This window comes from Melanostigma gelatinosum (genome assembly GCF_949748355.1).
Source record: "Melanostigma gelatinosum genome assembly, chromosome: 21".
Classification (NCBI taxonomy): domain Eukaryota; kingdom Metazoa; phylum Chordata; class Actinopteri; order Perciformes; family Zoarcidae; genus Melanostigma; species Melanostigma gelatinosum.
Window position 1 is genome coordinate 135,474 of NC_136654.1, and position 25,900 is coordinate 161,373.

At 41.2% G+C, this 25,900-nt stretch overlaps 1 protein-coding gene across 1 annotated transcript in view; it reads left to right on the forward strand.

Moving 5' to 3' along the window:
- Positions 1-25,900, forward strand: part of LOC306795379 (transcription factor COE3-like) — a gene marked incomplete at both ends in the record, with an annotated part of 46,561 nt that overhangs the window by 3,756 nt on the left and 16,905 nt on the right. Inside the window, 2 exons of the mRNA XM_079293880.1 lie at positions 14,851-14,932; positions 19,381-19,498. Of these exons, the coding sequence (XP_079150006.1) occupies positions 14,851-14,932; positions 19,381-19,498 (200 nt within the window). The remainder of the gene's footprint in view (positions 1-14,850; positions 14,933-19,380; positions 19,499-25,900) is intronic.

A 25,900-nucleotide genomic window follows, 5' to 3' on the forward strand; every position in this document is an offset into this window, starting at 1 on the left:
AAAAGGAGCTCAGAGGAGGAGGTGAAAAGGAGCTCAGATAGAGGAGGAGGTGAAAAGGAGCTCAGAGGAGGAGGTGAAAAGGAGCTCAGATAGAGGAGGTGAAAAGGAGCTCAGAGGAGGAGGTGAAAAGGAGCTCAGATAGAGGAGGTGAAAAGGAGCTCAGAGGAGGAGGTGAAAAGGAGCTCTGATAGAGGAGTTGTGATAAACGTTGACAGCAGCTTCATGTAAAAAAGGTCCAGGACAACAAGGAACAATACTCCTGAGTCGAACTGCTCCTCCCCCTCCTCCTCCTCTCATCTCCTATTTTACTCTGCCTCCTCCCCCCTCCTTCTCCCCTCCTCTCTGTTCCCCCATGAGGAATCACACGCACTGCTCTCCTCCTTTCACCTCCCCTCCTCTTCTCTCGTTCCCCCATGGATTATTTATTCCCCCCTCTCTCTCTCTTTCTCTCTCTCTCTCTCTCTCTGAAACTGAGGAGGGTTAGTAAAACCATGGGAGGAGGTAGAGAGATGGATGGGGGGAGGGAGGGAGGGAAGGATGGATGATGGATCAATGCATGGATCAATGCATGGATCAATGGATGGATGATGGATCAATGCATGGATCAATGGATGGATGGGGGGGGGTTGAGGGAGGGAGGTGACTTCAGCAGCCTCTCAGAAAAGAGAAGTTGTGATATTACGGAGTGTTTTTTCTCCCCCTGCCTGCTGAAATGCATGATGGGAAGGTCTCCTGTGTTTTTGGCGGCGTGCAGTGAACAGGAACATGTCGGGGTCAGACTGCTGAGAAACACTCTGATCCAACCAGACTCCTTCATATTTAGAGTCGCTTCAAGAAGCTGCTTCATGTTGAACTCACTTTAATCAAGTGAAGACAGATATATAAGAATGATTGTGTTATTGACTTACATCTCAATGAAATAGGAATCAAATGTTTTCATGAATCTGCGGCAAACATGAATAAATGTCTAAAAGAATTAAAGAACGTCAACGTGAATGAAAACTCAAAGATTAGTTGTTCAGAGCCGAGGACACGGACTTCTGTACATCAGACAATCAAATGCAAAAAACACGTGTATACAAATACAGGTATAGATATAGATACATACATATGTATTTATCTATATACATAGAGGGTTGTATGGTTTCCCATGTTGAAACATAGTTGTATCATCTGCAAACATGATGACTTTAACAGTCTTCAATAATACTAATGTAGAATAGTGATATATGAGTATTACTAATATAGAATAGTGATATATGAGTATTACTAATATAGAATAGTGATATATGAGTATTACTAATATAGAATAATGACATATCAGTATTACTAATATAGAATAGTGATGTATGAGTATTACTAATATAGAATAGTGATGTATGAGTATTACTAATATAGAATAGTGATATATGAGTATTACTAATATAGAATAGTGATGTATGAGTATTACTAATATAGAATAGTGATATATGAGTATTACTAATATAGAATAGTGATGTATGAGTATTACTAATATAGAATAGTGACATATCAGTATTACTAATATAGAATAGTGATGTATGAGTATTACTAATATAGAATAGTGATGTATGAGTATTACTAATATAGAATAGTGATATATGAGTATTACTGATATAGAATAGTGATATATGAGTATTACTAATATAGAATAGTGATATATGAGTATTACTAATATAGAATAGTGATATATGAGTATTACTAATATAGAATAGTGATATATGAGTATTACTGATATAGAATAGTGACATATCAGTATTACTAATATAGAATAGTGATGTATGAGTGTTACTAATATAGAATAGTGATATATGAGTATTACTGATATAGAATAGTGATATATGAGTATTACTAATATAGAATAGTGATATATGAGTATTACTGATATAGAATAGTGATATATGAGTATTACTAATATAGAATAGTGATGTATGAGTATTACTAATATAGAATAATGACATATCAGTATTACTAATATAGAATAGTGATGTATGAGTATTACTAATATAGAATAGTGACATATGAGTATTACTAATATAGAATAGTGATGTATGAGTATTACTAATATAGAATAGTGATATATGAGTATTACTAATATAGAATAGTGATATATGAGTATTACTGATATAGAATAGTGACATATCAGTATTACTAATATAGAATAGTGATGTATGAGTGTTACTAATATAGAATAGTGATATATGAGTATTACTGATATAGAATAGTGATATATGAGTATTACTAATATAGAATAGTGATATATGAGTATTACTGATATAGAATAGTGATATATGAGTATTACTGATATAGAATAGTGATATATGAGTATTACTAATATAGAATAGTGATATATGAGTATTACTAATATAGAATAGTGATATGAGTATTACTAATATAGAATAGTGATATATTATTATTACTAATATAGAATAGTGATGTATGAGTGTTACTAATATAGAATAGTGATATATGAGTATTACTAATATAGAATAGTGATATATGAGTATTACTAATATAGAATAGTGATGTATGAGTATTACTAATATAGAATAGTGATGTATGAGTATTACTAATATAGAATAGTGATATATGAGTATTACTAATATAGAATAGTGATATATGAGTATTACTGATATAGAATAGTGACATATCAGTATTACTAATATAGAATAGTGATGTATGAGTGTTACTAATATAGAATAGTGATATATGAGTATTACTAATATAGAATAGTGATATATGAGTATTACTAATATAGAATAGTGATATATGAGTATTACTAATATAGAATAGTGATATATGAGTATTACTGATATAGAATAGTGACATATCAGTATTACTAATATAGAATAGTGATATATGAGTATTACTAATATAGAATAGTGATATATGAGTATTACTAATATAGAATAGTGATATATGAGTATTACTAATATAGAATAGTGATATATGAGTATTACTAATATAGAATAGTGATATATGAGTATTACTAATATAGAATAGTGACATATCAGTATTACTAATATAGAATAGTGATGTATGAGTATTACTAATATAGAATAGTGATATATGAGTATTACTAATATAGAATAGTGATGTATGAGTGTTACTAATATAGAATAGTGATGTATGAGTATTACTAATATAGAATAGTGATATATGAGTATTACTAATATAGAATAGTGATATATGAGTATTACTAATATAGAATAGTGATATATCAGTATTACTAATATAGAATAGTGATATATGAGTATTACTAATATAGAATAGTGATATATCAGTATTACTAATATAGAATACTGATAAATCAGTATTACTAACATATAATTGTGATCAAAGTTGTCGGATATCAGTTTCCCTTCGTGTTCAGTGTCTAGAGTTTAATTTTGTGTCCCAATTAAATGTTTTCCAAAGGAGAATATCTTATTTCAGACCGTCTGAGATCTTCTCGTTTCTCTGAGATTCCTCATCTGGGAGAATGAAGCACACATTTTTTCAGAACCTTGTTTTCAGAAAAGAGATAATACTTCGGCCCATGTAATACTTTCAGAGGTTTAGTTGTGCTTCATGGGACAGAAATCGGTGACCACCTGCAGTTTTTAACAAGCTTTAAGATGCAGCTTCTTGTACTGCAACTTTCAAACTCTCTGGCAGACCCCTGAAGGGTCCCGTCCCACAGATTGAGCCTCGCTAATGACAGAAGTCTTTGAGGATCAGTGATGATGTGACGATCTCCCGTCTGAACACCAACTGTGAGAACGTTTTATCGGAATGATCTTTAAGTTTAAGGTCTCATAAAATGCTCACAGGTGAGATTTGATTGGTCTTCTGTTTGTAGCTGGTGATGGTGATGGTGGACCGGCTCTCATCTTTTCACGCTCTCGCTCTGAATACCAGATGTGAGAAGTTTTTTGGGGTACAATCTCCTGTCTGCGTGCGTCTCTGGTGTCTGCAGCATGGGATTATGGGAGGATGACGTGCTGTCAATCATTTAGCGGCGTAGGTGTGATTTCCCTCTCATGCTGCCGGTCAGTTTGTGATAGAATCTCATTACTGGCCGTGTTTCATGGTGACTGACAGCAGAATAATGTTTGGGGCCCCAGAGGGCCCTGAGCCGGCTAAATGTTAAATTTATGAATGCAAGGAAGTCAATGGAGAGATGAAGTGTAGCTGAATATGGGAAACAGAGTGAGGAGTGTGACCCTGAACGCACCATCTGCTGCTGAGCCACTGCTCAAACACATCAGACCAGATTCACACAAAGATCACATTTCACTTGTGATATTTAATGTATCCATTTGAATAAAACTAATATTCATGACATAACCAAACAATACATTGAGAAGAGAAGAGAATTGTTATAATAGATGTTCTAATCGTCGTTATTGATGGAGGCTAATACTTTAAAGATCCTCTTCTTCTGTCTTCATTTCTTCCTCCACTCAGAGCTTCTTTCTGCTTTCTTCCGTTTCTTTTTCCTCTTTTAATGAGAGAAGACTAATGATTCCGAGTGGAAGGCAGGAGGAAAGGAGGTGTGTGTGTGTGTTACACACAGTTGGTGTCACAGAATAAAGCTTGACGTTAAAACATAGTTTGATTGGCAGCTGCGCATTTTTTTGTGTTAACGAGCTGATTGAACATTTAACCCCCTCGGATGATGTCATTGACTTTATCTTTAGCTCAGGTGTGTTGATGACGTTGTAGTAGTATTATCACAGTATTATTAATGGAGTATCATTAGAGTAGTATTAGTTGTAGTACTATTATTCGAGTAGTGTTAGTTGTAGTAGTATTAGCTGTAGTAGTAATAATAGTAGTAGTCGTATCAATTTTAATCTTTTAATATCTTTGTGTCTTTTTTGGTTTCCAGTAAATTACACTTTGACATTTTTTTGATTTTCTTTGATATTTTTAACGAGATTTAACAAGTCTTAATGAGAAAAGACTGAATGAGATTCTGTTTTCATGAGGATCAACGTTAATAAGAAGGAAACTTTCACAGAATGAGAACCAGCTGATATGTGATTGGTCGACACACAGGGCCCGGCTTGTGATTGGTCCAGAGCCTCGGACTGTAAGATGAAACCAGAGAGGAAACAGCTTAGCGGGAAGAGCAGCACGTAATTACAAACGCTGATTAATTAAATATGTAATCACTTCCTTGTTTCCTCTCTGAAGTGGCTTAACGAGCTTCTGGGTTCTAGCTCATGTGGATCTGTGTTCACCTGGAGAGACGGTAGATGGGGTTCCTCAGGGTTCTAGCTGATGTGGATCTGTGTTCATCTGGAGAGACAGTAGATGGGGTTCCTCGGGGTTCTAGCTGATGTGGATCTGTGTTCATCTGGAGAGACAGTAGATGGGGTTCCTTGGGGTTCTAGCTGATGTGGATCTGTGTTCACCTGGAGAGATAGTAGATGAGGTTCCTCTGGGTTCTAGCTCATGTGGATCTGTGTTCACCTGAAGAGACAGTATATGGGGTTCCTCAGGGTTCTAGCTGATGTGGATCTGTGTTCATCTGGAGAGACAGTAGATGGGGTTCCTCTGGGTTCTAGCTCATGTGGATCTGTGTTCATCTGGAGAGACAGTAGATGGGGTTCCTCTGGGTTCTAGCTCATGTGGATCTGTGTTCATCTGGAGAGACAGTAGATGGGGTTCCTCTGGGTTCGAGCAAATGTGGATCTGTGTTCAGCTGGAGAGACAGCAGATGGGGTTCCTTGGGGGTCTAGCTCATGTGGATCTGTGTTCACCTGGAGAGACAGTCGATGGGGTTCCTCGGGGTTCTAGCTGATGTGGATCTGTGTTCACCTGGAGAGATAGTAGATGGGGTTCCTCGGGGTTCTAGCTGATGTGGATCTGTGTTCACCTGGAGAGATAGTAGATGAGGTTCCTCTGGGTTCTAGCTCATGTGGATCTGTGTTCACCTGAAGAGACAGTATATGGGGTTCCTCTGGGTTCTAGCTCATGTGGATCTGTGTTCATCTGGAGAGACAGTAGATGGGGTTCCTCTGGGTTCGAGCAAATGTGGATCTGTGTTCAGCTGGAGAGACAGCAGATGGGGTTCCTTGGGGGTCTAGCTCATGTGGATCTGTGTCTACCTGGAGAGACAGCAGATGGGGTTCCTTGGGGGTCTAGCTCATGTGGATCTGTGTTCACCTGGAGAGACAGTCGATGGGGTTCCTCGGGGTTCTAGCTGATGTGGATCTGTGTTCACCTGGAGAGATAGTAGATGGGGTTCGTCGGGGTTCTAGCTCATGTGGATCTATGTCCAGCTGGAGAGATAGTAGATGGGGTTTCTCGGGGTTCGAGCTCATGTGGATCTGTGTCTACCTGGAGAGACAGTAGATGGGGTTCCTCGGGGTTCTAGCTCATGTGGATCTGTGTCTACCTGGAGAGACAGTAGATGGGGTTCCTCGGGATTCTAGCTCATGTGGATCTGTGTCTACCTGGAGAGATAGTAGATGGGGTTCCTCAGGGTTCTAGCTGATGTGGATCTGTGTTCACCTGGAAAGATAGTAGATGGGGTTCCTCAGGGTTCTAGCTCATGTGGATACGTGTTCACCTGGAGAGATAGTAGATGGGGTTCCTCGGGGTTCTAGCTGATGTGGATCTGTGTTCACCTGGAGAGACAGTGGATGGGGTTCCTCTGGGTTCTAGCTAATGTGGATCTGTGTTCACCTGGATAGGTAGTAGATGGGGTTCCTCTGGGTTCTAGCTGATGTGGATCTGTGTTCACCTGGATAGGGAGTATATGGGGTTCCTCGGGGTTCTAGCTGATGTGGATCTGTGTTCACCTGGAGAGACAGTATATGGGGTTCCTCGGGGTTCTAGCTCATGTGGATCTGTGTTCACTTGGAGATACAGTGGATGGGGTTCCTCAGGGTTCTAGCTCATGTGGATCTGTGTTCACCTGGAGATACAGTAGATGGGGTTCCTCAGTGTTCTAGCTCATGTGGATCTATGTCCAACTGGGACCCAACAAGAAACAGCCTCTACATCTTTATTTACACAAAAATGTAGTTTGATCAACAACTGCTCTAGTTTTCATGGTTCTGAAGGAACCGGTGACACACTGAGGCTTGTTGATCGGTTCCTCCGGGTTTTTATCTTCACAAACAGAATTTAAACTCATGAAAAGAGATTTTTGAAAACTCCTTTCAAAGTCGCAGATCTTTCCAAACTCTGGTTACTTTGTATTTATGTGGAAACGGTGCAACATTGTTACTTAGTGAGCAGCTCCAGAACTAATGTTGCACGGTGTATCGATACTAAAAAGGTACCGCAGTACCTGTACGTTAAAAATGATACGATTTTGCATATTTTTAGTATCAATACTTTATTAAAATAGACGCGATCAGAGCGCACTCGCTACTCCGCTCCCTGTCATGCTGCCTGCAGGCATTGACTGCAAGGGGGCAGGGCTACCCAGTGCTCACACAGCAACAGGCAGCACTCACTCACAGCGAGTGATCGCAGGGGAGACATGCATCAAGGTCCGTGTACGTTTTGATAGTCTGTTTTACTGTTCAGTCGAAAAAGCAACAATACGGAAATACCATGGTATTCTCGTTTTTCGTTTCAAAGCAAAAACGGAAAAACGGAAATGGGGGTCTGTGTACGGTCCCCACTGACAAACAGAGACCCGTCTGCGAAACGTGTATCAAAGCCACACCGACCAAGGGAGGCAACACGTCTAACACGGCAAAGCACCTTTCAGACAGACACCCCCAACCGTTCAAAGAGGTCAAAGAACGACGGGTCAGCAAATGTGATTGTAAACATGAACACCCCCAAGCTCACTCATAGACAGCTAACACGAGTAGCCTTAGCCTAGTCTGACAACAAGCCTATATGATCATGAGGTCACAATGCACACAAACGTGCACTAAATGAAACACCATTGATGCAAAATAGCTCCATGCTGGTGGATCTTCAGCAAATTATTTTTATTTTTAGTTAAGGAAAAATAATTATTCCATGAATTAAGATAAAATATGAAGTGAAAATATCAAACTCACTATGCAGTAAATGAAGCATTGTTTCCCCCCCCCCCCTACTCCCACAGACAGTCAGACAGATGGCAGCAGAGCAGCAGCAACACAAAGACAGAGTTCCCTTCAGCTGTGTTTGAAAGCCAGCGGAAATATGAGAGAGGCTAAAAAGATGCGAAGAGGTTAAACATTAATATTAATGCCATTTGTTAAGTGTTCAAAAAGCTGGGCAGGAACAAGCTGGTAAAAAAGGGAACCGTACAGATGTTTTATTTATTACTAGTATAGATAAATATAGCAGTATCGTATCGTATTTGTGGTATTGTATCGAATTATGGTATCGTATCGTAAGTATCGGGTATCGTGATACTTATGGCAGGTATTGTATCGGAGTCATAATTTTGGTATCGCGACAACCCTAACCAGAACCAACAAAGGGACTCTAAGCAGAACCCACTTCATCATGAGTCACATGTCGGTTTCTCTTCATCGGACCGTGTACCTGAAAGATGTTAATGCTTTTCAGTATGTTGAAGAAGAAGAAATAATGAAATACTGTCGTTTCACTGTTGATTCATCTGTTAATACGTCAAAGGAAAATAAGCTCAAAGAGTCTTTTTCTTTGACGAAGCTTTGATCACAACCTGCTGTGTTCTCATGAATGAAGAGACAAATATTTTCATAAATATCCGTTTACGTGTAGGCGAGACCTGAATAAGCTCCTCCTCACTGTGATGAAGAACAGAAGAAGAAGACGATGGGAATGTCTGTTTTCATTCACTGTAACATGTAGAGGTGAGATGATGGACTCCTCATTATCTCCTCATTTAACTATCTCATCCTCCCCCTCTCTTCACATCACACAGTCCAGTCTGGAAATGCAGGACGACTCTCCAGACTTGGAAAAACCTGTGTGTGTGTGTGTGTGTGTGTGCGTGTGTGTGTGACAGCAGTGATTGACAGCTGACATTAAGTTGTTTAGCAGTAAAATGTCAAAGTCTGAATCTCCCTGTCGCTCAGTTTGACCCCGTCTGTCTGCCGTAGATCTCAAATCCGTTGTTTTATCCGTTTCAGCTTTTTGAAACTGAATCACGTCGACTGCTCATCAATCACACTCAAATAATATTAACAGCAAAGATAATTTCAACAACATTTAATAAAATGAACAGTTAAAAAAATGAAGATGAAGTTAAAGTGAAAGCGTACTAATTATATTATAATATATAACATAATAATATAACATTATAACATATAACAACGCTCGTCATAATAGCTGTTAATTAGCTGCATGTTCAAACCAGCCGCTGATTATAATTTGTCGAAAACCTGTCCAGCATTTGGTGTTAATTAGACGGACAGGCCCAAACACATCTGACCATACACACACTCACACACACACATGAACACATGAACACACACACAGTTCATACTGCTCATAGGCTGTTTATTGCACATTCTGTTTATTCTGTATTTCAGTCTGTGTACTCTGTATACTACTCTGTACTTTACTGTGTCTTTGCTCCTCTGCTTGAATACGTAAGTGTCTCTTGCTGCCTTAAATGTAATCACGAAACTAATCTAATGATCCTTCTGATAAATAGTCATCTGCCTCCATCGGTGATTCCACCTTTAGATCTCCACAGTGAAGCAAACCAACTTCCATCCGTCCGACTTCATTCCTCCTCCAGCAGCTCATCTCAAATCACACTGCTGCATTAGATAGAGACTCTGTCCGTGGTGCTGAAGACTTTAGACTCTGTCCATGGTGCTGACGTCCATCAGACTTTAGATTCTATACGTCAGAGGTAGCCAACACGGTGCCCGCGGGCACCCTGTCGCCCGCAGGGACCACGTGAGTCGCCCGCAAGGCAGCCAGGACAGCCAGGACGAGGCCGCCTCACCGCACTAGGTTTTCAGGTTCTGAATGGCGGGGGCTTCCCGTTGGCGCCAGACGCGCGCCGCAAGTGCACCCCGTCGTCAGGTCCGTAAATCCTCGGAACAGACCACGGGGCAACAACTCAGGGGTGGCGGGGGTAGAGGCGAGGCAACGCAATCCGACCGAAAAGGCCCAGACTAGAGGTTTGAACGCAGGGGCCCGAAGACGCTCGCGCGCGTCGGAGGGTTGGATCCCCTCTCGGCTATAGACGAGACTTTTTACTAGTTTCTTCGTATAGAAAAAGGTTCCGTTGGAAAAGCTGGTGTTGGTGACAACAGACGGGGCTCCCGCCATGATGGGCCAGCATGCAGGCTTCATTGCGCAATGCAAAGGTGACCCAGACTTCCCAAAATGTCTACATTACCACTGCATCATTCACCAGCAGGCGCTGTGTGCAAAAGTAACCGGCTTTTATCATGTGATGATACAAAAATATCAGAGATGTGATACCTCTGACTTTCAAATGTTGAAACAGATTAACAGAAATAAAAGCTGCATATTTAAATATGTATGTGTCGCTATACCATCATAGTTGTGGAAATCATTCTTAATAATTATTGTGAGGAATAATTAACTGACATGTGATCAAACAGTCTCTTCACATATATTATTATTATTTAGGTGATCGTGCAACTTTGTTGTTCAGGAAGTTTGTATCAAATAAGTAGCCCTTCGTACTACTCGGTACCCTTGAAGTCGCTCTCAGTTTAAAAAAGGTTGGTGACCCCTGCTATACGTGATGCTGAAGTCCATCAGCCTTTAGACTCGGTCCGTGGTGCTGAAGTCCATCAGACTACAGACTCGGTCCGTGGTGCTGAAGCCCATCAGAATTTAGACTCTAGCCATGGTGCTGAAGTCCGTCAGACTTTGGACTCTGTCCGTGGTGCTGAAGTCCGTCAGACTTTATACTCTAGCCGTGGTCCTGAAGTCCGTCAGATTACAAACTCTGTCCGTGGTGCTGAAGGCCGTCAGCCCATAGACTGGGGGTGTCAAACTCATCTCACTCTGGGCCACATCAGCATCACGGTCGCCCTCAAAGGGCCGGTTGTAACTGTAAGACTGTGTAACTAACTTCTCCCTAACATATTGTGAAATAACTCTCTCTGCATTTGATTATTGTTTATTCAAGTGTAAACATATTGTACATGCAGTTATATCAATGAAAAATGATATTTAAACACATTTCTGTTATTATAACATAAATCATTTTAATTGAGGGTTCAGAAACCCACATGACTCTATCAAAGATCAAACTATTAAAGAAAATAACAAAGACAAATATCAAACACAAGTTATGACATTAACTTTGTTCAAAGCTGTTTGTGTCACCTCTCTGCATCACTAATGTTCCTCCCTGTCGTCGTCCTGTGCATGCAGCTACATCCAAGAGCTGCTCACTGAGAGTCAGGTCTGATGAACATGATAGATGATGTATCCGTGTTGTCTGTGCTTTCATCAACAGTTCATTACAAACACAAGTACCTGCTCGTCTCTTAGCTAGCTGTGTTGTTAGATTGCTGCTAGTTCATCAACTCGGTCTGCGATGGTGTTTCTTCACAAACTGACATTTGTAAAAGTCTGTATCTGGTCGGAGCTCTGCTCACATACCTTTAGCATGCACTGGGCTGTATCTGTGTAAATATATTCTGCTGTGATTGCAGTCTGCCTTTTAATTCTTGGACAATTTGATGTTTTTCTTAGAGGCTAAATTTAGCTCCGTGTTTGGTGTCAAAATGCCAACGTGAATTGTATCCTTCATCACCAACACTGCCTCATAACACAGACCCGTTTTTCTCCTTGAAGCACAAACTTGTATTCACTTTCCCATCTTTCATTACATTTTCTTCCCTTTGCATCAATTTTTCTCTTCGTGGACATTTTGGGATTGTTTGTGGATCTTTTTCAATCGTTGGAAAACCGCTTTTCGGGCTGTTGCCTCTCCTGTCCACCTGTTGTGATAGTTTTAATGTCTGTACACAAACAACATGCTGTCTCATAATTTCAACTTTGTATCTCACAATTTCAACTCTCTATCTCATAATTTCGACCATGGGGATACTTTTATTTTCAAGTCTAACTTTTAATTATTTTTCCAAAAAATTCGCAGGCCACATAAAATGACGTGGCGGGCCGGATTTGGCCCGCGGGCCTTGAGTTTGACACATGTGCCATAGACTCTGTCCGTGGTGCTAAAGTCCGTCAGACCGTAGACTCTGTCCGTGGTGCTGAAGTCCGTCAGTCCATAGACTCTGTCTGTGGTGCTGAAGTCCGTCAGTCCGTAGACTCTGTCCGTGGGGCTGAAGTCCATTCGAATTTAGACTCTAGCCGTGGTGCTGAAGTCCGTCAGACTTTAGACTCTAGCCGTGGTCCTGAAGTCCGTCAGCCTGTAGACTCTGTCCATGGTGCTGAAGTCCGTCAGCCCGTAGACTCTGTCCGTGGTGCTGAAGTCCGTCAGACCGTAGACTCTGTCCGTGGTGCTGAAGTCCGTCAGACTTTAGACTCTAGCCGTGGTCCTGAAGTCCGTCAGCCTGTAGACTCTGTCCATGGTGCTGAAGTCCGTCAGCCCGTAGACTCTGTCCGTGGTGCTGAAGTCCGTCAGACCGTAGACTCTGTCCGTGGGGTTGAAGTCCGTTAGACTGTAGACTCTGTACGTGGCGCTGAAGTCCGTCAGACCGTAGACTCTGTCCGTGGGGCTGAAGTCCGTTAGACTGTAGACTCTGTACGTGGTGCTGAAGTCCATCAGGTTTGAGATGAGAACACAATGAGAACACCTTTAGAACACGATGAACATCGTGTTGAGGACACACAGCTTCCTGACAGCTTTTCTAGTCTCCAATTACACGAGAGGTCAAAGGTTGAGACGAACGGATTCATCATGCTTATCATGAACCGATGAACTTGTGTGTGTGTCTGTCTGTCTGTCTCCTTGCTGTTGACTTCTGCGGTTGTCAAAGTAGGTCGGAATAACTTTCATTGAAACAAAACAATCACTTGTTATATATGTTGTAGTTTTTATAACAATGAATAATTATAGTTAATAAAAAGATAAGAAGGAAAAACAAGCTTTAAGCAAAAGATGATCCATTGTATGAAGTAAAATGTTCTATCAAACTTTAATACGTCACATGCTGAAAGAAACAGTCAAGAATTACAGAGAAAGATTTAAAATAAGAAAATTAGAGCAAAAAAACAACATGAAACATAAACTCACTGCTGCTAATCAACAGTCATCATCAATTATCGAATAATGTCGGATTAATTATCTCAGATCAATTATCTCTGAATAATAATCTCGAATTAATAATCTCTGATGGCTCTCATTTACATTCAAATGTATTAATATTAATTTAGTCTTGTTTTTGTTAAACAGATATAATTTTCTCATTTTATAGTTAACATCCGAGTCATATGGGATCATGTGTGTGTGTATGTGTGTGTATGTGTGCTTGTATTGATATGTTTGTGAGGCTTCAAACTATTGCAGGGAGGACATGTCTACTTGTCTTGAAGTTTTCTTTTAAGCAGCAGCTGCTTTAAGTAAAGATGGAGCGGAACAGTTTAAATGACTCGGATCAGATTAACAGGCAACGCTGCCATCAGCACGTAAATCACACACACACACACACGCATACACACAGTCTGGCAGTACATTACCGTCAGTATAATTCCTCCTCACACTGCGACTACATTTTCTACCTCATGGAGCACATTAACTCCTGCAGAGTGTGTCAGTGAGTGTGTGTGTGTGTGTGTGTGTTTTCACTGCCGGTGTGTGTTCAGTTTTAGTGTCTGTGTGACTTCTATTCTTCCTCGACATGAATCTGCGACACATCCTGATTCCCTGCTCGTAAATATGAGCAGTAATGGGGTGTGTGTGTGCGTGTGCGTGTGTGTGTGTGTGTGTGTGTGTGTCGGGTCTTCCCTGCTTATCACATAACAAATTGAACACTTAATCTGTCCTGCGTGTAGATTTATGACCTCGATCACTCAGAGAAGGAGAAAATAGATACAAAGAGAGGAGGCAGGAAACAAGGGAGGAAACACCAAGAGAGGAGGAGTCAAAGGAGATGATGATGAGGAGAGGAGAGAGGAGAAGAGGAGGAGGAGAGTGTAGATAAATTGAGTCTGAACATAATCTGCCGATGCTCGGTGGTTTCCATCAGAGGTCAGAGGTTAAAGAGTTCAACTCAAACGTTAACTGTTTTGTTTGAAATTTGAATTTGGTTTGAATGAAAATGTGAATGATTGTTTTCTGTGAGAATAAAAACAGAAATTCAATAATTTCCTCATATGAATTAGAGGAATAATATTTCTGTCTCTTTTGTCCTTCTGTGTGTGTGTGTGTGTGTGTACTGTTTACAACCAGCTATCATGAAAACCACCGTGATGCCCCTCCCAAACCACATCACATTTTAAGTTTTAAGTTCATCTTAACTGATATGACACAAGAAACATGAACGTTTCCTCTCATGTGTAGAACATCGTATCGTCTGCATATTGACTCACTTTAAATACATTTAACATGTTGCTTCTATGAAACAAGAAAACAAGGAGATCCAGGATGGAACCCTGATGAACTCCGTTTACTGGACTCATGAACCTGATCACACCTCTACCTCCGTCTCTTCTACTCATAGAACTACGAGCACTCTGATTATAACAATTCATAATTTACTGTAGCATTTGTAGCTTATGTTTTACCTTCTACTGGTTCTTTTAAGCACCTTCTGAATTGATTTGTATGTTTCATATGAAGCACTTAAAATTTTCCGGTTGTTGACATACAGTTTTTACTGCAACTTGTTTCTTCCTGATGTTTTTGAAAATAAATACTTCCTTCTGAGTATTGCTGTGATGATGTCACACCACCTGAGTATTTTATCTTTTACATCTGTTTGTGTTCAGGTTCTTCCTGAAGTTCTTCTTAAAGTGTAACCAGAACTGTCTGAAGAATGCTGGAAACCCACGAGACATGAGGAGGTTCCAGGTAACACACACACACACACACACACACGCACGCACGCACGCACGCGCGCACACACACACACACACACCCACACACACACACACAAAGATTAATTAATTTCCCCAAAGGGCAGGACGTGCTTTAGAGGACCTATTGTACCATCATGCATTACAGTGGGGTGGCCAGAGGCATATTGCTTTGCAGATATAATATGAGAGGTCGACGGGAACTGTCTGTGTGTCTGTCTGTCTCACTTTTTATTTTCTGTGAACAGAAACAAATAACAATCAACTTTTATGAAATCAAATTACAAACCTGAAGAATAAAGTTCAGTGAGTATTTAAATAATTGTGTTGTTACGACAATGAAACTTACAACAGAAAAAAGGTCGGTGTATATATATATATATAATATCAGAGAGGAGGAGGTTGACATTAATATGTATGGCTAGAGATAATACAGTCTCACAGTTTCTGCACAAAGTAATACACTCACAGAGAGAGACTGAGAGAGAGACAGCGAGAGAAAGAGAGACAGAGAGAGAGAGAGACAGCGAGAGAAAGAGAGACAGAGAGAGAGAGACAGAGAGAGCGAGAGAGAGACAGAGAGAGAGAGAGAGACAGAGAGAAAGAGAGAGACAGCGAGAGAGAGAGAGAGAGACAGAGAGAGAGACAAAGAGAGAGACAGTGAGAGAGAGAGACAGAGAGAGAGAGAGAGAGACAGAGAGAGAGAGAGACAGAGAGAGAGACAGAGAGAGACAGAGAGAGCGAGAGAGAGACAGAGAGAGAGACAGCGAGAGAGAGAGAGAGCGACAGAGAGAGAGAGAGAGAGACAGCGAGAGAGAGAGAGAGAGCTACAGAGAGAGACAGCGAGAGAGAGAGAGAGCGACAGAGAGAGAGAGAGAGACAGCGAGAGAGAGAGAGAGAGAGAGCTACAGAGAGAGACAGAGAGAGAGATTTTTTTTGATTTTTAGAAAACCTTTATTTTACTTAAAACAATATGAACAAACAAAACATTGTTGCCGTGGCAATGAATTAGAAGCAACTCTCCAAAACAAAACAAAAAACAATCAAAATAGCTTCTTTTCATGATACTTTCAAGGAGCGTTGAGTTCATTCAGCTGAATGCAGAAAATGATCTGTAGAGTCAGGAATTCAGGATCCTCCTGCTCTGCCGGTTGAATCCTCAGAGGGTCACATCATGCTGCTGAGACCTGAATCCTCAGAGGGTCACAGCATGCTGCTGAGACCTGAATCCTCAGAGGGTCACATCATGCTGCTGAGACCTGAATCCTCAGAGGGTCACAGCATGCTGCTGAGACCTGAATCCTCAGAGGGTCACAGCATGCTGCTGAGTCGTGCCGTCCTGGATGCCCATCCTGGCTCCGTTCACCAGCGGTTCATGAAACAGCCTGTGTGAGCCCGTGGGCTCCGGTCTCGTTACTTGGCTCCATCATTGTTCATCTCTTTCCTTATTGTCTGAACAATTTTCTTCAGTCTGAAGCCTTCCTGCTTCGTGAGACCTCCTCTGTCCTTGCTGCTCATGTGTGATCTGGCCAAGCTGGAGAGCTTCTCCTTGTCAGAGAGGTAGTCCTCCACTTTGGCTCCTCTTACGTTCTTGCTTCTCTGCAGATACTCCTGTATCTCCTCCACACTGTAGCCTTCAGAGTTCTTACAGCTGCCAGCCTCGTGTTCAGAGAGCTCACTTTCAGCAGCAGCGTCTTTCTCCAGACTGGGCTCAGACTCAGCTGCTCCTAAACTTGCTGTCGTTGCCACGTTTTTGGCCTGTGAGTTTCCACTATTTCCTCTGTTTCCTCTTCAGCTGAGGAGCTTTGAGTTGCTCGTCGTCTTCCTCCATATCTACCTCACTACCTGACTCCACCTGTCCTCCAGTTGTCCCCCTCACCTTCTGGACATCACTTGTCTCCTCTTCCCTCACCTCCTGGGCCACACCCGTCTCCACCACCCTCACCTCTTGGGCCACACTTGTTTCCTCCACCCTCACCTCCTGTGCTCCACCTGATGTCCTTCTTTCCCACAGCTGTAACATTTAAAATCATCTGTCTTTGCAAAGATGACGTAGTCAAAGTCGTCTACAGTGATCTTGAAGCTGAGGTTGACCACTCTGCTCCTGTCATTCGGGATCATTAGGACATGTCTCCTATGAGACACCACATGCTTTAACAGCGGAGACTTAAAACCAGGAGACATTCTCCTAACCGGAGACACCACCTTCCCGTGTTTGAACAGCTCTCTTACTATTGCCTCATTAGTGATAAACGGAGGAACGTTAGACACTGTGACTTTTACTGCCGGTGAGCTGAGAGAATACGTGGGTAGGAAGTGTTCACCCACCTCGACCCCGCACTCCAACACCACTTCCGCAATTTCTACTCCATCTAAAAAGACGACCACAGCGCTGTGACTTCACGTGGCTGTGGCCGACAAGCTCACCTACTGCCAGGCTGATCTCTTCCACCGAACACCCGAACAGCGGCGGGATCTTCACCCCGTGCTTCCTGGTTAACTCGGTCAGGCTCATGGTGGCGTTTAGCACGCCGACTGATCGGCTGCAAACCCCCACAAACAAAGACCCTAATTGTGCACACAAACCCCGTGAACCCTACACACTACACTACACTGTCATACCCAACATTACCCAGTGAAGACAAAGACCGAAAAATCGCTATTTTAACGCTCTCAATCACGCTCCGCCAACTACGTGCTCCTTCCACTCAGAGAGAGAGAGACAGAGAGAGAGAGAGAGAGAGCGAAAGAGAGACATAGACAGAGAGAGAGAGAGACAGACATACAGACAGACAGCAAGAGAGACAGAGAGATAGAGAGAAAGACAGAGAGAGAGAGAAAGAGAGACAGAGAGACAGACAGACAGACAGAGAGAGAGACAGCAAGAGAAAGAGAGACAGAGACAGAGAGAGAGAGAGAGACAGAGAGAGAGACAGAGAGAGAGAAAGAGAGACAGAGACAGAGACAGAGAGAGAAAGAGAGACAGAGAGATAGAGAGAGAGAGACAGAGAGAGAGACAGCAAGAGAGACAGAGAGATAGAGAGAGAGAGACAGCGAGAGAAAGAGAGACAGAGAGAGAGACAGCAAGAGAAAGAGAGACAGCGACAGAGAGAGAGAGAGAGAGAGAGAGAGAGAGAGAGAGAGAGACCAATCAGATGGGTGAGACAGGTGAATTCAGGGGAAGCCTCCGGACCTGTCGGTGGTTGTCAGGGCGACAGCAGGGTGAAGGATGTGCTGGTTAGTCACCGTGGCGACGGAGAGGACACCTCTACTCGACCTTCTGCTCCGTCGCCATGGATCAATGGCAACAACCTCACTATGGCAACGCTGCGGAGTGATGGATGACATCACACAGAGGGCAGGGCTAAAGCTCAGTTTACACATCATGTTATTAGTTACAGATATTTATTTTAGATGTTTGAAACGTTGCTTCATTAACTTTTTTATTATTTCATATTTTATTTGTTCTTTGGTTCCTTCTTTTATACAAAAGGTCGAATGTCACAAGGGACCTGTTTTATTTTCATTATTCCTTGTTTAAAAAAGGGAATCTGTTATCACACACATATATATATATATATATATATACATATATATATATACATATATATATATACATATATATATATATATACATATATATATATACATATATATGTATATATATATATATTCAAGTTCAAATCACATTAATATATAAATATATTTCAAACATATAAATTTGAAGCCAATATCTCAGAACAGTCGTCATATATAACTCTAAACCTATACATACATATATTCATGTGTTCTGATGTTATTAGGGCCCGAGAACCGACAACGTCGGGCCAGCGAAGGCCCTATTGAAATTGTAAGGGTTATTATTGCTTTTGGGGACTTGCCATACTCCAAAACTCACCATATTTTGCACACTTCTCAGGCCTGGTAAACATAGCCATCTGGCATCGGTTGCATATTTATGTATCAATAAATGGCTCTCTAGCGCCCCCTACAAGTTGGACCGGTGACTCCCCTCGGCCAGTATGTCCGATTGACTTGAAATTCGACACACATGTCCATTTCCGCTAGCTCTACAAAAAAGTCTCTCAGACCCCTAAGCTCCGCCTCCTTGGATTTTCCGCCATTTTGAATTTTGTGAAAAACACATTTTTGCAAAGTCCTCCTACACGCTGGGTCCGATTGCTACCAAATTTGCTCTGGATCATTATTGGTCCTAAGTCATCAAAGTGCATTTAAACGTTTTAGTTCAATTCAAACACTAGGGGGTGCTACAGTAAACCCACAATGTTGTGCTTTTTTGTCCCTTTTTGCAGTTTTCAGCCTTCATACTTTAACAAACTCCTACAGAATTTATGCGATCAACATCTTTGAGATGTGTTGTTTGTTTCTGGGAGGATAATTGTTTTGTCTGTAGGTTATGAATAAAGTTGTGTTTGTTTGAAGGTGGTCGTCTCTACGACGGTCAATGTGGATGGACACGTTCTCGCCGTCTCCGACAACATGTTCGTACACAACAACTCCAAACATGGCCGCCGAGCCCGGAGACTGGACCCGTCTGAAGGTGAGCAGCTGTTAAACAGTGATGAAGACTACTGGGTTAATGTTATAAACAGTGAAGAAGACTACTGGGTTCATGCTATAAACAGTGAAGAGGACTACTGGGTTAATGTTATAAACAGTGAAGAAGACTACTGGGTTAATGTTATAAACAGTGAAGAGGACTACTGGGTTAATGTTATAAACAGTGAAGAAGACTACTGGGTTAATGTTATAAGCAGTGAAGAAGACTACTGGGTTAATGTTATAAACAGTGAAGAAGACGACTGGGTTAATGTTATAAACAGTGAAGAGGACTACTGGGTTAATGTTATAAACAGTGAAGAAGACTACTGGGTTAATGTTATAAGCAGTGAAGAAGACTACTGGGTTAATGTTATAAACAGTGAAGAAGACGACTGGGTTAATGTTATAAACAGTGAAGAGGACCACTGGGTTAATGTTATAAACAGTGAAGAGGACTACTGGGTTAATGTTATAAACAGTGAAGAAGACTACTGGGTTAATGTTATAAGCAGTGAAGAAGACTACTGGGTTAATGTTATAAACAGTGAAGAAGACGACTGGGTTAATGTTATAAACAGTGAAGAGGACTACTGGGTTAATGTTATAAACAGTGAAGAAGACTACTGGGTTACTGTTATAAGCAGTGAAGAAGACTACTGGGTTAATGTTATAAACAGTGAAGAAGACGACTGGGTTAATGTTATAAACAGTGAAGAGGACTACTGGGTTAATGTTATAAACAGTGAAGAGGACTACTGGGTTAATGTTATAAACAGTGAAGAAGACTACTGGGTTAATGTTATAAACAGTGAAGAAGACGACTGGGTTAATGTTATAAACAGTGAAGAGGACTACTGGGTTAATGTTATAAACAGTGAAGAGGACTACTGGGTTAATGTTATAAACAGTGAAGAAGACTACTGGGTTAATGTTATAAGCAGTGAAGAAGACTACTGGGTTAATGTTATAAACAGTGAAGAAGACGACTGGGTTAATGTTATAAACAGTGAAGAGGACTACTGGGTTAATGTTATAAACAGTGAAGAGGACTACTGGGTTAATGTTATAAACAGTGAAGAAGACTACTGGGTTAATGTTATAAGCAGTGAAGAAGACTACTGGGTTAATGTTATAAACAGTGAAGAAGACGACTGGGTTAATGTTATAAACAGTGAAGAGGACCACTGGGTTAATGTTATGAACAGTGAAGAAGACGACTGGGTTAATGTTATAAACAGTGAAGAAGACGACTGGGTTAATGTTATAAACAGTGAAGAAGACGACTGGGTTAATGTTATAAGCAGTGAAGAAGACTACTGGGTTAATGTTATAAACAGTGAAGAGGACTACTGGGTTAATGTTATAAACAGTGAAGAAGACGACTGGGTTAGTGTTATAAACAATGAAGAAGACTACTGGGTTAATGTTATAAACAGTGAAGAAGACTACTGGGTTAATGTTATAAACAGTGAAGAGGACTACTGGGTTAATGTTATAAACAGTGAAGAGGACTACTGGGTTAATGTTATAAACAGTGAAGAAGACGACTGGGTTAATGTTATAAACAGTGAAGAGGACTACTGGGTTAATGTTATAAACAGTGAAGAAGACGACTGGGTTAGTGTTATAAACAATGAAGAAGACTACTGGGTTAATGTTATAAACAGTGAAGAAGACGACTGGGTTAATGTTATAAACAGTGAAGAGGACTACTGGGTTAATGTTATAAGCAGTGAAGAAGACTACTGGGTTAATGTTAAAAACAGTGAAGAAGACTACTGGGTTAATGTTAACAGTGAAGAAGACCACTGGGTTAGTGTTATAAACAGTGAAGAAGACTACTGCGTCATGAAACATGTTGAGTTTTTAGTGTATTCGTCTCGTCTTCCTTTTGGACCACAGAGGTTAATTTAGGTCATGGTGACACATCAGCTAATATGCTAATATGTTAGCATCTCAACCCCTGGTCCTGGTCTCTATAATAATTAAATAAGAAGCTAAAAGCTGTGGTGAGACGATGCCTTTTGTTTTCTCCACACAGACGTTTTACCTGCAGTTAAAGCCTGTGATTGGTCAGAACTACCTGTACTACTAACAGACAACAGACTAACAGGTTCTGGTTCTGGTTCCATTTATTAATGTGATCATCCAGTGAGAAACGTAGCTGTCACATATTTTAAAACATCTGAACCAGAGAAGATGAAGAGAGTAACGATGAGGAAAAGGAGAGTAATTCTCTCTTTGAAGAGAATGCACCCCAATGGATTGTGGGTAGGAAAACCAGACACATCACCCTCCCCAGAGAGGAAGGTGTGTGTGTTCGTGTGTATGTCTTTTTGCGGCCTGTTTAATTGCCCCCTCAATTAAAGACAGTAACCATGGATACCACCCCTCCCTTCAGAGTAGAGTCTCTCGGGTGTGAACTCTTTTATATTTCAGTTTCAGCCTTCTTCTTCTACTTCTATTTATTGTTCTTGTTCTACTTCAACTTCTACTTCTTTTTCTATTTCTATATTTCTTCTTCCTCTTTCTCTTCTTCTTCTTCTACAGTAAACCCGCCATGTTGTGCTTTTTTGTCACTTTTCGCAGTGTTCAGCCTTTGTACTTTAACAAACTCCTCCTACAGAATTAATGGGATCAATTTCAAATTTGGTCAGGATGCTCTTCAGACCTTTGTGATGAAAAGTTATCAAATTCGTGAGTTTTCATAGAAGAACCTTGACGTGGCGTGGCAGCCATTTTGCCTCATTCGGCATGAACAATAAAGTTGTTATAACTCCAAGGTACATTATTCAATCGGCAAAACATTATCTATGCATGATTCTACTTGAAGTTTGAGCATACATCAATGCCAGCATTTTCATTAACTCATAGCGCCACCTACTGGCAAAAGAAAATGTCACATTTTATACTTTTATTTACTCCTCCTAGCCAGTTAACCAGATCAGTCAAGGGAACGTCAGCCTTATGACGCAAATGCATGGGCCGTATTTGCGACGTGGCCCTAATTGATGAACAATGTTGTGGCTGTTTGGACTACTTTGCATTGGGTGTTTAAGGAGTAAAAGGGTCACTTGGTCGAAAAGTGTACCAAAGCCAGAAATGCTGCGGGAGGCGATGTTGTGCAGGAAGGCCGAATGGGGGGGACCTCTGCCTTTCGGGTATAATTCCTTGGAAAACATGGAAATGGGTGGGTTATGTGCCAAAGAGGACGATTTATGCTTTTTGAGTACACCTTTCACTGGAAAACATGGAAATGGATTGGCCAAATGAGCAAAATCGAATGCTTGTGCTACTTTGCCTGAGATTTCAAAGAATTGGAGTTGGTCCAATCCTTTTCATTTTCATACCAGTGGATATACTTTGATATGATAGTACAGTCCAAATTTCAGCCTCCTAGCCCAAAGGGTTATGGAGATCTTCCAGGTCAAATGTCAGTTTATTTACAACTCAAAAAGTGTCATTCCGACTACATTATTATGGAATCTCATGTGGCCCAATGATACTGACCAAATGGTAACATTTGTCCCAAAACATTGATTCCGTACAATTAAGCGTTGGTCCAAGATTTCTATGTTTCAAAGCGGGATATCGAACAGTTGAGAAGATACGGCAGTTTAAAGTATCAATCCAAGATCCCGCCGAGCTGGCCATGAATTGTCCAAAATGTTCCCATTCTTCCCACCAAATGGCAGTTTCTTTCCCGAAAGTCCCAGGGTTTTTGCCCTCTAGTGGCCAAAAGCGGTAAAGGGCTTCCGAAACTTTGGAAAATCATAACTCGGCGGCCTACGCTCCGAACGGAGCGCCGCTTTCCCTCGTAGAACTTGGGCAAATAGGATATATTCCCTAGCGGTCTCCCGATTTTTAGCGGCACACCTTGTGCCCGTTAGTTTTAGCTGAAAATTGCCTTTTTTGTCCAGCCGGCCTAATATTAATGTAGTCGATAACGCCCCAGGTAAGGAAAGCCTTAAGACATTGAAGATGGATCATCATGAATATTGTGAGTTTACGTTGAACGCTCTTGCTGTGGCAATGCATGATTCGCCATGAAAAAGAAGCTGATGGTTGAGTGGTTTGGGAAGCTCAAAAACTCATGGAACTTTGTACATGTATCATTGGTCATGGGAAGACATATTTTATATGGGTTTTTGGCTTGCCCATTTTAAATTTCCTCCATAGCGCCCCCTACAATATTTCAAAAGTGCATCCCCAGCGCTGCTTTTCACCTACATGTATGAAACTTGGTAAGCACATGTAACCCATAGAAACTTTTTAAAAAAGTCTCTTGGGACCATGCTCTAAACCAGTGGTCACCAACCTTTTTAAGCCCAAAATCCCCGACCTCTGCATTGGTGACAGGCAAGATCTACCTATTGAGGCGTTGAGAGAAAAAGACTGTCCAGACCAGGAGCGTTTCTAGGATTCAAAGAAAGGGGGGGCTTAGCCCCAAGGGGAGCGTGTCATGTTTGCTTGGCAATTTGTTTTGGGGCCTATTTGGGGCCGCGAAAATCCATTGTTTCAGACAGTTCATAGATTGGTTCAATCAGAAAGAGTGTGATTCTGCTCTGTAGTTTTGCTTGCATTCAGTATAGGATAACACAAGAGACAGAATTTAAGGGTCATAGTGAAATTTGACAACACAAATATGAACCTTTCTCAAATAAAGAGAGAGAAATAATTTTCCTGCTTGTAAAGGAAAGACAGATGAACTAGCTTTCATATCCGCGTCACTCCTAAATCCTAATTCTTAAAGGGACCGCACACAGTGGATGGAGAATGGACCTGACAGTGTCAACGTTTGACTTGTTTACTTGTTTTATTATGAGCAGAAGGGAATAAGATGTTGATCAACATTTACATCTATTTTGTTGTCCGTGTAGTTTTTACATACCAGTGATATTTTATACTCATTTGGACACTGTCACTGAGATAAAGATGAACTAGTTCAGTGTCAAATATACCATTCAATGGAGAAAAAAAACATAAATAACCAAAATTAAAAAAAACACATTTCAAGTACATCTTAATTATCGAATGATAAATATTGTATGATGGGCTGAAATGAAAGGCACCCAATGCATTCACTATAACCAAGTCAAACTAGGATTACAATGTCCAGAGAAAAAACCTATAGGACTAGATCCGGACAGGACTTTCCACTTTGACATGATTTGAATCAGTCTGAAGTCGCTTTCGCGTTGCCTGTGGAGTCTGTCGATTGTGCACACGTCTCTTCAGTTGCATGCCCTTATAAGGAGCCGGCGGTGCGTTTCAGTATGCAAATCCAGGTGCACGCGATTTAAGAATCCTCATTCGGGGGAGCACAGCTGAGAACACTTCGGCTGTATGAACCCATTTTCAGGCGGAGATCTTTTCTGACGTTGTTCTTCCGAAGTCCGTAAGAAAACATTTCAGAAGACACTTCAGAAAATGTTCAAGAATGAGGCCCAATGTGTTTCTGAATTTATTTGAATTTTATTTTGGAGAGCGACAGGGAAAGTCAGAGATCGACCGGTCTTTGATTTTTGTGTAATTTTTCCATATATTTTGGCCTATTTGTAGTCGCTATACTTTAACAAACTCCTCCAAGGGACTTTGTCAGATCCACTTCAAATTTGGTCAGTACAATGTCAACACCATTGTGATTAAAAGTTATCAAAAGCTTTACGTTTGAAGGAATGGCTTAGTCGTAGCGGGTGGCTACTTTAGGTGATTCCCCATGAAAAAAGCTGATGTAACTCAGCTGGACTTGTTCCAAACTTCTATTTCCTCTCCTTCATTTTCTATTGCCTCTTCTTCTTCCTCCTGACTGTTGACTCACCTGTCCTGACTCTGGACTCACCTGTGCTGACTCTGGACTCACCTGTCCTGACTCTGGACTCACCTGTCCTGACTCTTGACTCACCTGTCCTGACTCTGGACTCACCTGTCCTGACTCTGGACTCACCTGTACCAGCCTCAGCTCTGATGTCATTGTGATAAAATAGTCTGTAATAGAGGAAGCGTGTAGGAGAACAGAGGTCAGGTGCTGTCATGTCATCTTAAGTCGTCAGTGATGAGATTGGCTGCTCAGCCTCACAGACACACAGACACACACAAGACACTGCTTTCATTTCACTTTATAATTAATCTGCTGCCGCACTTGAAAGGAGGGAAAGTAGTCATTACCAGTTGAGAGTGTGTGTGTGTGTGTGTGTGTGTGTGTGTGTGTATGTGCGTGGTAGTTTGAATAGACTAAGCTGAAGCGGATAATAGCCACGACCCAATTAAATCATGTCGTGAGTGTGTGTGTGTGTGTGTGTGTGTGAAGTGCTTCCCAAGCTGGTCACAAGATTTCACATATAAACGTACATTTTACATACAATATAATGTTTTACATAAAGATGCTAACATTTCTGTT